The sequence below is a fragment of the Tinamus guttatus genome, unplaced genomic scaffold (assembly GCF_059628265.1).
Source record: "Tinamus guttatus ecotype Peru unplaced genomic scaffold, ASM5962826v1 Tinamus_guttatus_pri_ptg000327l, whole genome shotgun sequence".
Lineage (NCBI taxonomy): Eukaryota > Metazoa > Chordata > Aves > Tinamiformes > Tinamidae > Tinamus > Tinamus guttatus.
This window is the reverse complement of record NW_028288861.1, coordinates 10,954,825-10,968,057: the sequence shown is the minus strand read 5'-3', so window position 1 is coordinate 10,968,057 and position 13,233 is coordinate 10,954,825. Positions and strand designations below refer to the sequence as shown.

The following is a 13,233-nucleotide window of genomic DNA, read 5'->3' as shown; positions in this document are numbered from 1 at the left end:
GAATCTATTTATATATTTATGTGTGTGTTTTTTTTTCTCCATTTAGTAATGTGTATCTTCAAATTCTGTAATTCTTTCTGGTAAAGAACCAGATTTGTTTCAGAAAAAATATTTTTTCTTCTTAAGAAATTATTCAGTTATGATTTTTTTAAATAAAAAAAATGCAGTTATATATTAAAATACAGTACTTCTTACAAAGATAGGAAAATACATATTGATTTTGGTCCAGATGTGGCTAGCTAAATACAACATCTATTTAACCATATTTCTCATGCAGCTGATCGTAAAGAAGAAAGTATAATTTTGCTTCCTGTAAAAGTAATTACCTGTATTAATTCTGACTTTGAATTTTACAAAACAGATTCTAACTGACCCTACTTTATTCACAGGAAATAGCACAAGTATGTACCTTCCCGTCCTCCCAAGATTGTTTCAGGATCTGTTATGGTCAATTGTCAACTTCGCAGTTAAGCACTTTTTCATATGAGATGTCCTCAGTGTTGCCCATTTGGAAAAGCGCCTTGCTTACCTGCCGAAGAATTTCCCCAATCTTATATAATTCACATTCAATTTTTAAAATCGAACTGTTTATATCTAGCAAAATTAATACCTAAACACCTTCACTTTTCTTGTAATATTATGCCTAGATCATCTCCACCTTGTTTTCCTGATTTTTATTTTTTCCTATTCTCACTAAAGGGCTAAAGAATCTCTACTTTACTTTTGACAGTTCTTCCTGTGCTTCCTGATTTCTAAAATATCCTTCTCTGATCAATACTTTTAGCCTATTTTGTAGGCTCTCTACTCACTCTTCCTAGACTAATTCTCTCCTAGAATTATTTTCTGTCTGTTGTGATTATAGAGTTCTCATTGTTCTAGCTCTTTTGAGTTGAATGTATTCTTATTCTCTTCAACACAGTGTGAAGAGTAGCAGGATAAGATTCAGGACTTATCTACTTACTAAGTATATTAAACACAATAGTCATGTGTGTTTGTATAGTATTTTGTTTTTGCTCCCAGTGAGGCTTGCATTCCTAATGCAAGGATGCATCCCACGTGGGATGGGAAAATCCTTTTTTCACTAAATGTACAGTCTAAGGATGAAAGTTCTTTCCTACAAAATCGGAGAGATGGCTTGAACCCTCATCAGTTCTGGAAGGGAAAAGAACCCCAAATCAGAGAGACTATTTTATATCGAAGTAGGTTGTAATATATCACCATCTTAACTGCCAGTACCATTCTTTTATTTTTCTGGTTAAATGAAAAAGAAAAATCACTCTCTCATGTCCACTAGCTGATGTAGTTTATTGGGGTAGCATATAGCTTATGGGTCCAATTTTGTGAGGTACAAATGAACCTCAGGTTTGAGACTTGACCTGCATTTATTATGAAAAGCATGTTTCTTACAACCTGGGGGCATGGAAAGAAACAGCCAGACAACATTATTGCTTCTAGATTGATAATGTATTTGTGTTTGGATTACTCTGTTCAGTTCTAATTCCTTCTTCCTCTCTCTGCCTCTTCATGTTAAAATCTAGAACTAGAGAACATTTTTTAGTGCTTTGCATCTTGCTACTGGCTGGATTTTTATCATAAAGGTAAAACACCCATATTTTGTTACTGAGTCGAAGGCCAGCTCTCTTTAACGTGTTAATTCGTCTTTCAGCAGTATTTATCAGTTTAATGTGAAAATACAGAATTTGTGTACTTAGCTAAGTAATAACTGTATCGATTTGCAAAATATAGCTTTGGTTTTACTATGTGCACAATTACAAAGGTAGAAACACTGTGAGGGCAGATTTATATTTTTGCTATAGTCATGTTACTTGCTGAAGGGCAATATGTGAAAATCTGGTTCATGGAGACTCAGATTAAGGAAATGTGCTTAAGGATTAAGGAAGTTTTTGTCATTATTTTTCTCCTAACAACCAATGTGTTGACTGCTGGCTGTTTACAAGTACCAAAGTGTTACCTCTGCAATGCTTTTTTAGTGTTTGAGTTAAATGAAAAGCTGAAAGCATTGATTAATTGTTTATATTGTATTCTATGCTCTGTTTTTTAGAGTACTCGAGTAGCTTTAGACCACCTGGAGTCTCTTCCTGGAAAATTGAATCTATTAGAAGATTTCAAAGATATTGGAGTAAGAAAGATGTAACTTGACTCTTTCAGTAGTTCTAAATTATTTAGGACAATTAATGTGATCAAGTTATATAGGTCCTTTAATAACATACATAAAATTAGATAGTATTATATAGACAATAGTACAGTAATTCAGTTTGCCATGTATAGGTTTGTTGAGATCATAAGTTTATTCTTATTTATAAACTTATTACAAAAAGTTGAGCTTTATATCTTCATAGGCCTTTTTTTTCCTAACATAATGCCTACGATTGTCGCTATTGGTCTCATTATCACTATTAAGATATGTTTATTCTGACATAGTGGGACACCCTCTGAGTGGTAAAAGGATACCATCAAAAATGATAAATCCTAAAATTGATCTGGTATGGCTAAATGGCTAGACCACTGTATTATTATTACTTTCCACTCATGAAGTCAATGGCTTGGAGAATTTGGATCCTCATAGTACAATATAAATTTTGAAGCAGAATCAAATTACATACTAACAAATATAGTGATTTCTACTTTATTTTCTATAAAAATTTTCTCATAGTAAAGTGTTCATAAGCATTTCAAAATATATTTGTTTGGAACATCCTGTATTCTAATTGTTCTCAAACAAACTCATGATTGGAACACCGAGTATTTTATGCTGTTTTCTTTCTGTCGTATCAATAAGTCTAGGAAAAAAAATACGGATTTTAATATTTTAAATGAAAAAAAAATGGTGAAATGTATAGCTTCATTTTCACATTCCGGGTATTCTCAGAAAAGCTTTTTGTTTTGACAGAGGTTGAGGTTTGCCTTTTGTTGCCTGGTGGTTGTGCCACTCCTTTAATTTGAGTTCTAGTTTGTACATTGCTGAGGACTGAGCAAAAGTAGATAAACAAAAGCTTAAATGTGTTTTTTTTTTCTTCACACTTTCACTCTCTTGCTTAAATCACTGTACAATGACATTGTCATTTTCAGATTTGCTATAGGTTACTTAACTGTGATTTAGCTAGTATTAGTGAGATTGGAATCCAGACTTTTATTTTAATTTGAGCTTTATCCCTCTCTCTGACTTAGTTTTTTTAAAGAGTGTTTCTTAACACGAGTCCCTGCCAACATCTCTACATTATTTAGCAAAAAAAAAAAAAAAAATTATGTGTTTATTAAAGAGAGCTAAGCTAAGTTTATTAGAGAGCTCAGCTGCGAGAATGTCAGTCTGAAGTTCCATCAATCTTCTGTTTGAAATAGTATGTTTGGATATTTTTATTATACAAGGCAAAAGCATTGTAGACCCTCAATACCCTTAATATCTTTACAGCCAAGTGCTATGGTATTATAATAGGTTTCTATCATATTTCAGTCTCAAGTAGTACACATGAATCTTTCAAAACTATCTGTTGCTTTCCAATGCTAGCAAGTTATTCCCTCAATACTGTTTATGAGAAGGGAGAAGGAAAGTCAAAGTAATTGTTTGATAGTTGTTCACAAGTTGTGTGATAGTTGTATTCATTCAAGTGAATCATTACATATTTAATTGAAAAATGTTTTGCTTTTGTATTTGAAGATACTTTTCAGTTCATATGCCTCAAACACTATTCTTCAAATGCTTTTTCTGAAGAGAGCAATTTTTTCCCATTACAGAATTCCTTTGTTAGAAGCTGTGATAAAATTGCATTTTGGAAAGTTACAAGAAATCATTTATATAGCCCCTGTATTTCTACCTCTTAAAATTAGTAATTAATTCTTCTTGGTGTATTTGAAATCCTTGGCAATACCTGTATTTACAGTAACCAACGAACATTTATTACTTTTGACCTTACAAAATCATTTGGACCTTTCAATGCATTTCTAGGAGTCACATTGCCGAAGGGAGGTGATAGAGGAACGGTATATGAAATATAAAGAAATAGTGAGTTCCCTACAGCGGCAACTAGAAGTTTCAAAAAGAAGAGTCCAACAGTTGAAGGTGTGTACTCCACTTTTTTTATTTAATATTTAATCAATATTACCTTATAGCACAAGTGCAGACTAAAATAATATTCATGTTTACTAGTACATTTGCACATAGATGCTATGGCTTGTGTAAAAGTGGTGACAGAAATGTGTTTCAATTAAAAAAGTGCCATGGCTGATTTTCAAAATCTTAAAAATTTTCTGGAAAAGCAATACTGTGTCTTACTACTCTTAAACGTTTACTTGTGCTAGTACTAGTTAAATTACTATAAAAAAAACTACGGATTTGTTCGCTGACTTTTTCTTTCTGTGCCCTTTCATGTGGAAGATAAACCCATTTCCTCCCTTAAAAGAAATGTTAATGTGTCTTGTATACAGGTAGTGACTTATAGTCGTAGACTTTTGCATACTGTACAGAAGATAAGGTACCACGTCCATTTCACTGTAGAGAGAAAACTCAGGCAAACAGATGTGAAATTATTTGCTAAAGATAACTCATCTGACCAATAGCAGAGGGATTGCAGTGGTTTCTTGCGGTACAGAATCAGGAAGCAACATAAAGAAAAAATCAGAATCATGCCGATATTTCCAATATTTCTGCTGATCATCCCAGACAAGACAAGATTCTTTGTGTCTGTTCAGCTGTGTCTCTAAGCAGTTGAGCTCAAAATCTAGGATCAGGAACTGTGTATCAAGTAAGTTCAAACTTTTTGTGTTCCCCACCTCCTCCATAGCAGTCATCCTTCTGAAAAAGGTTACCATATTGACCAGCGAGGCTTTTAAAAAATAGACAAGAGAAAATGAAGACAGAGAACTCTAATTTAGTATGTTTCTGGTGTAAGATGATATTAGACTATTTCAGATACCCATGTTGTTCTCCTGCAAGAAAGGATTGAAAGGAAGAAACAAGGCAGATTCAAGCTAGTGATCATCTCAAATTTTTCAAATTTCTCACACCTTCACACAGTTGCTAATTCAATAGCTGTTGAAATCTGGAAAACATTGAAAAGTTAAGTGGAAGAATACTGCAGTCAGCTGACAGTGTAATGTAATTTTGCACTAAAATCACTGAGTTTACTGAACTAGTGCGGTATGAACTCTATATCAAGAATCTAGAATATGGCTGATTCCAGATTCCAGAACAATATTTTATCTCTCTTTAGACAACAGGACACATTGAATGGCTTCCTTTTAGACAGGTCTAATTGGGTTTTGCATGACATAGAGTACTCTGCTGTCACAGCTGTTACAAATAGAACAGAATGTTCAAAAACAAGTAACAGACGGCTGCTAATCTGATTTCACTGATCAGGTTGGATTAGTCGAAGAAATCCCTTTTTAATGCTTGCCTTTCTTACTCTGCTCTGGAACTGTCTAACTCAAAAATATTGCTTTTTTGTTGTTCCGTTTTTTTAAAAATTTTTACTATTTGTCAATAGTCAAGAAACTTAAATGATGGAAGAGTGTACTCTTCAGGACATCTTTCTGCTAGTTTCAAATTACAATTTATATACAATCTTGCGCTTTTGCTATATAGAGTAGACAGATATTGGGTAGAAGATAAGATAATGCATGTTTTAAAAGGAGAGTTCTTGTAAAAAGATTTACATCAACCATTTTACATAAAATCACAAAAATAATCTTTCTCCTCTGTAATGACCATCTTCTGTAATAACACACTCTTCCAGCTTGCTTGCTAACATTCATTACAGACATGCATTGTTTAATCATGTGTTAGCCTGTTTTCATTTTAAGGAGCAAAAATGTAACCAAAGTCAATATTCTCTTAATAGCAGTTATTTTTTCTTCCCTCCTGTGATTTCATTTGTTTCCATTCCTTACTTTTCTGTGGTCATGTCAGCTACCTATAAAATATCCATAGCTTAGAAGCAAAGTCATAATTCCTACCTCTATAGGTTAAAATGTAAGATTCTCTGTAGTAAAAGAGGCCAGAGGTAGATAGAATAGGGAAAATGGTGCTGTGTATATATAATCTGTAAAAAATGTTACAAAATACCATCAAAAACAAAATAAAAGGGAGAAAGGTATAAGAAACCCAAAGATAGATAGCTATGTGAAATGAATTTAAATATTTTAGGATGGTTTCCCTGCCACAAAGGCTAACCATCTAGTCAAGCACTGCATACACATGTAGTCATAAATAAAACATGCAAGAAAAAGTAAAATATATATGTCAATCGTTCTCTAAAGAAAAGGCCATTCTGTAATGCAGGTGCGGGTAAAAGTGTCTACTATTGCTTGTTCTGAAAGTTCTGTTGTAGGATAGCATTTCTAGAAGCAGAATAAAAAGACAAAATTATATTATTTTAAAGTTGTTGTTATCCTATGTACATTTTAGACATTAAGTTTGTCATCAGCACACAAGGGGATTAATATGTATAATTCCCATTAGTGTTAATAGGAGTAAATCCCTCTTCATTGATGGGACAAAAGCTCATTGTATCTCTAAATTAACCTTGGATTCCGTTTTGTTTTCTGTTTGGTTTTCAAACCTTAATACTAACAGGAATGATAAATTGCAAAATGTTTTTAGAAAATTCCCTGAGGATAATTATGATGAAAATTCAGTAGCAAAATAAAGTATTTTATGAACTGGTACATTTGTGCATCTCTTCTCATTTCAAGAACTGAAATAATTTGGATGTCAAGCCAAGCTTTTCATCTAATTTTGAAAGGTATTGCAACTGGGAACCACTTACCACAGTTCTAATAAAGATTTCTAGTGCTTGTTGTTTAAATGGCCTTTTTTTAAACAATATCTTTTTCTAGCTTAGAGTCTTTGTTCAACAATAACAACAACAAACCCTGCTGGATAGGTCTAGCTGTCAATAGTACCCTTATTCAGATGGTACCATTAACCATTCAGATTTAATGGTTAAAATTAAAAAAAAAAAAAATCTTTAGGTATTTGGGTATGAGTAGTTTTCCTATTACTTAGGGAGCCTCAGTAATGTGGTTCATTCACTAGTGATGAATTACTCATTTACTAATGTCCGATTATGCTTTGTTCTGCACCTCAAGTGTGCTGCAAACAGGAAAAAGAACATTTTCACAGTTTATTATAGTAAGAAAAGCTTGCAGTGCTTCCAGGGAAACTGCAGGGAAAGCAGTTTTTGCAAAGGTTTTGCAGTGAGGAAATGGGCATGAAATTCATAAGCAAATTATTTTTAACATAACTGCAGTATTCTGTATTTAGTATTCTGAGAATTGAAATCAGAATTTTCCATCTCATGTGAAATTACAGAATATAGCCGTATGTGTGTTACTGTATTTTTATTAGCATTTATAGCTGTGTTTGATATAAACTAATATGCTATTTTTCACAGGATGTGAAAATTGATGCTGAAATTTCAGACATGCAAGTGGCTGCTCCCTCTTCTAGTTGGCGAACTCAAAGCAGCTTTTTGTCCAGCACACTGCTTTCAGATTCAGATTGTAAGTATTGCTTCACAGAGGAAAAAAAAAAATCCACAGTAAAGTATTTTCCTCTTTCAAAGCTGTTTTACTTGAATAGAGTGAGGAATTATTTTTTTTCCAACAGGTCTTTCTGTTATTTCAGTTTCAGATACTGGGTGTCTTTATAGGATGTACTTTGCTGCATTACACTCTTTGTGTGTGTTTTTTGTTGTTGTTTTATGGGAAATGCAGTGAATGTTTTTTGTCATCCAAAACCACACTGAAGAAATGAGCTGCCTTTGAATTTTGCATTTCCAGTTGAGTTGGCTTACTGTATAAGGCCCTTATATTCCCGGAGATGAAAGGTATTCCCCACCAAAGCATTTTTCCTAACCTTTCATTTGTACCAATTAGCCTCATGCTGATGTAACAGATTTTAGTAGTAAGTTGAACTCATTAATTCTGCTTCCTACTTCAACAGTAGTTTTTAATTATTCTTTCTAACTCCTAGTGCATACTTGTGGTCATGGAAGTTGACAGGATCATACAGCTAGGTAGTCACAGTTCAGCTGAAGATAGGTTATATTAGGTCTTTATCAGGTCCTTTTCATGAGTGCCACATCTGCCTTAGAAGAAAACTTTTGAAGTTTTTTTTTTTTTTTTTTTTTTTTTTGTACAAGGCATGAGCAAGTGAGTATCAGAAAACTTTCCTTCAAAAGGATGTCACCTCCTGTTTCTTTTCCATATAGCCAGCTTATGTGCAGACAACCTGTTCAGTAAGTCACGTTACATGTAATGAAAGTCCTGCTTCATTGCACTTCCAAACCTTTGTGTCTCAGGTTGTAGCTCTACAGTTCTTCTAGTCCTAAGATGGGTACTGCATAGATAGCAGTATATTAATACTCGTCAACAGTAAGTCTTTAGTTGATCTGGTGAGGTTCAATATGATAGGTTTATTTTCCTTTCGGAAACTGACAGTTGTGATTAAAATCTTGTAGCGAAACAAATCCAATAACTGCAGTAGGTGGTACCAAAGCATAAGATTCAATGCCTTAATCACATCCGTACTTCTTCAACAGCTTCCTCTTTTCTCAAAGCTATCTTTCCATAACCTCATTCCTGTCACACAGTCTTTTCACACCAAAGCATGACTTTGCCTTCTTGGAGTGTAGAAAACAAATAACCTTACCTAGTTTTGTTTAATTTAGTCTGTGTGAAACATTTTTTATGCATGTACTGCCAAGCTCAAAGAGACTGAGGAGTGCTCATCTTTGAAATATTCAAATTCTAGGTTGCTCAGAGAGGTTGTGGAGTCTCTATCCTGGCAAATATTCAAAACCTGACTATGATCCTGAGAAACCTGCTGTAACTGACCTTGCTTTGAGCAGGGATGCTGGACTAGATCTCCACAGTTTCATTCCAAATACAACAACTTTTCCTCTGATTTCACTGCAAAAACTTGCTTAAATCTAACAATACATCATAATTGTTCCTAAAATTTTACAGGTATCCTTATATTGTTTAACCTGAGCGGAACTTCCAAGGACTTTATTACTTTAGTAGCTGTTAATCAATTTTAGGTTTATTCCCAAGAGAAATGAGATCCATGTGGTCACGCCATCTGTCTTCAGCATTTCTTCCCACAGTAGCGTATAAACTATTTAGCAAATCTCAATTAAAATTGACCAAGAAAATGGAATTCTCCAAGATAATTGAACTACTAGCAATTTTGTGAAAAACAGCTCCTTCAGGAGACAGACCATATTTATGACCCTAACAAACGAAAAGCTCCACTATGAGCTCATAAGTCTCTGATATACTGGCTTTCCAGGCAGTATCTAGTATATAGGCCAGCTACTCTATATAGCTTGAAAATAGCTGCAGCTTTTACGTTTCACTTTTTCATTTAGTGGGAACACAAAAAATGTAAATTTCTTTTTTGCTTTGTTCCATAATATGTAGTGCAGGTGAGCTATCAAAGAACTATGCATCTTCCTGGACATGTATCAGTGCCCTTTTTTTTTTTTTTTTTTTTTTTTTGATCTGGGTGGGTGTCTAGATTTTTATTGAGGTCTATGCAATCATTTAGAAAATTGAAGTTGGAGGGAATTTGAAACTGAGATATGTTTCAGCTATTGCTATGATGATCTTTGAGTAACTGTCGAGAAAAATATAGTAGCCTACGTCAGCTGTATCTCCTTTGCTTAGAGGTAATTACTTAAGCATGAAGAAACCTGTCTGTAGTACTTCAAGGGAATAACTGGCCCGGGACAAATCTAATTAGTTTCCTCTGTAACCTAATGTGTTCATGTTATGACTAATAACCTTGAGACTGTTACTTGAAATGGATGTCTCAGCTTCTAAGTCTAAGGGATAACAATGTATGATATTTGTAGAGATGTCTATTGCATATTTAAACATATATAACAGCTTAACATATTTAAACATATATAACAAGCAGATGCCTTTGGAAAATTTCATTTGCAGTACTACTTCCTACTGATTTGGTTAATCTCTAGGCATTATAAAATTTACATTCAGTATTCTGAGTTTTACATCTCTATTTTGATAGGCCCCCTAAAATGTCAAATGAAAATACTTTAGATTAGAATGAATTGAAGTATCTTAAATACATTCTCCAGTGCAGAAAATCCTCTGTCATAGTCGAATGCATTTGTAAACCTCAGATAGACATTAAAAAAACAACAAATATGGGGTAAGGAGGAGCAACCTGCAACTTCACTGTAGGTCTGTATGCGTGCAGATAAAATTCAAAATCTCATTTTATGCTCTGTTTTTTAGGGCCTTGCATATTAAAGGTTCAAGTAACTTTTTTAGGAGGTTGAACATTTTTGTTTAGGTAATGTATAAAGTGTAAAATTTTGGTCAGCTTCTTACTATCGCTCTCTAACATGTGACCAAATAAGGCAATTAAGGATTATTAATGTTTGAAAAAGTGATGTTATTTTTTTATCTGGTCAGTTTATGGGATAAAGGAAACGAGGTAAAAATTCTGGAACTAAAGAAGACTGAAGTTATCAGAAGAACGTTAGAGGCTTATAAATACTGTAGGTGATCATCATCACATGAGTGACACTGTTGATGGTTTACAGTTTCAGACTGAACTGTTTGGATAAAACCTCTATTGTTTTTAACGGGGACTTTGCTGACACGGGGCACATTATCAGGAGCAGGAAGGTTGCTTTTGGGTGAACATTGAAGTGTAATCAATTTATTATTATTATTATTACTATTACTACTATTTTGCTTAAGTATTATTTTCTTCCAAATAGTAGAAGGTGCCTTTTCAAGTGGTCCGATGTGAATAAGGAACTGTTGGTTATTTTAGCATCACTTCCTATGACTAATTTATCTCCTTACTTCTTTAGAAACAGACTTTTTAAATTTATCTATTCACCTTCAGGAGCATTTCATAAGGCTATGTGATTTAGATTATCATTATTCCATCTCACAAAGTCATGAAAGCTTGAAGATTATAGAACCAAAAGGTAGTGCTAGAAGCTCACTTCCAAATGTGAGTCTCTTATGAGTTTAGAAAGAACCACCAGGGAGGAGAGACAAGTCTGATGGAATTTAATTTATGATGGGGATCCTGGGATTTAAGTTCAAAATTGATAGCGAGGAATAAAAAGGTGAGAGGGAAAATATGAAAGAGCATATATGAAAGGAACAACAGTCTGCATCCATATATATTTTTTAGCATAAAGTTGCCGATACAGCAGGCAGCTGAAAAGTAATCAGAATTCTTGTTTATGTCTGGTCTTCATGTTTCTGCTTAATTCCTCCAATTATGACAACTTTTCCATAACAAGCTATTTTGAAAGAAGCTGTGGGAATAGACTCTTATTTCTATACCCATCTTCTTAGAAAGGAAGAGATTTAACTGACAAAATGATTTCTATGAGGAAGCATTCAATAGACATGTTTGCAGTCTATATTATTATCAGGCCAAAAAGGTTGGTCCAAAAAATCAACTACCAGTTGTTATCTAAAGAATAATCCTCAGAAATTGCTTTTTATGGCCACTGTACTTTTCTTAAGTTTTATATTACAAAGGTCTCAAGAGTTGCAGATGCTTTGCATTAGTGTTGTGAATTGGTTCCTGTCTTTCCCTTTGTACAGTTCATCATTTCAAGATTTTAACCTGGATGCTTTCCCAGAAGCCATATGGCTTTCTATTGTTGGGAAACTCTGTTCCGGGACTTCCTTAGCTGAGCCTTTAGGGAGAGGAAAATAGCCACCAGTCATCTTAACTTTTGCAGCTAGGATGACAATCTTCTCTGACCCTTTAGCTCTGGTGATATACAGCACTCTTATGTCAGCACAGTACACAGCAGGAATGGTATAATGGTTGAATAAAAACAAGTTGCCTGAATGCTGATTTTTATTGTCATGACAGTTTTTCTCTGCAGTGTATACGGATATCATTTTTTATCCCTCTTTTTCACAAATTCTTAAATTTATTTGATTTGACTGTTTTGTAAAATCTGTAAGATAATTAAAATGAATAATATATTGTAATATCATGATACTGTGGGACAGTGTTGTAGAACATAGGTAGAACTGTTCTAGAAGATTGACCTTCTAGAACTGTTAACTGATAAATACATGAAATATTCATTACTTTGCAAATGGATTTAGTGTGACATGGATTCATTTGTATGATTTTTCATTTTTACTTAACTTTGAATATTGTCAAAATCAGAAGACCATACTGTCAAAAGATTATACAATAGTATAATTCTAGGTGAATGCAGAAAACTTTGTCAAAAAATGGTATTTTGCTCTTTTACTAAAGTCCCAAGCATGATGTTTTCATTTTTCTTATGGAAGTGAAAATATCTCACTATTCTTATTTGATGTGTGAAGACTTTCTCCCTGACTTGACTTTCAGTTGTATACTGCTAAGATTTTACTGTGTCATTCAAAAACTTGCACTCTGATTATTTATAGAAGTCAGAAAGAACTACGACTCATACACTTTTATGGTGTAGGTGAGGTCATTAGAAAAAGGTATGTTGTATAAATTGATATCCACTTTCTTCCCCTTAATTTCTGCTTTTTTAAAACACTGTTAACGTTATTTATATTTATCATTGAATATTTATTAGTGTTATAGTGCTTGTTGTATATATTATAATATTGCATAGTGAAGTATATGACTGATATAAACCTGTTAAGGGCTAGTCAGCAAAATGTATATGTTTCTCTGAAGATGTTTAATTACTTTTTTCATCTGACATTTCTAGCACTTACCAAAAAATTGATTCCTTTTGATGTAAGTGCCACCAAGGAAGATTCCATTAATGCTGCTGTCAACGACATGAAGTCAGAAGCAGGAAGAGGGAAGCAGTAGAATGCTTTACAAAAACACATCAACTTTCTCTGTGGTAAATTTAATTCCGCTCTTTTGTTTTAAAGTAGTAGTGACTCTGTTTGCTTATGAGAGTGATGAACCTTCAGTTATTAATCTATTGCCAAAAACTTAAATGAAAGAACATCGAGAGAGACTAACAAAGTCTGATATTGTACATAATTCGTATGCCAAAGGACTTCCAGGATTATGCACTATTCTCTTGCATTTGTTTCTGTGGTCTTCCTGGTCTAAGTTTGTTGTATACTTGAAACATTTGCAGGTGAAAGAGCTGTGACATTGATCTTTTCTATAAGTTTATTGACACCTGCACAGAAATTTTACTGACGTATTTTTTATAATATTAAATAATGTTC

General features: G+C 33.5%; 1 protein-coding gene across 1 annotated transcript in view; it reads left to right on the top strand.

Moving 5' to 3' along the window:
• The window catches only part of CEP128 (centrosomal protein 128), a 92,441-nt gene extending 79,434 nt beyond the window's left edge, over window positions 1-13,007 (top strand). The window contains exons 20-23 of the mRNA XM_088529347.1: window positions 2,063-2,140; window positions 3,965-4,078; window positions 7,413-7,521; window positions 12,753-13,007. Coding sequence (XP_088385473.1) covers window positions 2,063-2,140; window positions 3,965-4,078; window positions 7,413-7,521; window positions 12,753-12,859 — 408 coding nt within the window. The 3' untranslated portion in view covers window positions 12,860-13,007. The remainder of the gene's footprint in view (window positions 1-2,062; window positions 2,141-3,964; window positions 4,079-7,412; window positions 7,522-12,752) is intronic.
• Window positions 13,008-13,233: the final 226 nt, after the last annotated feature.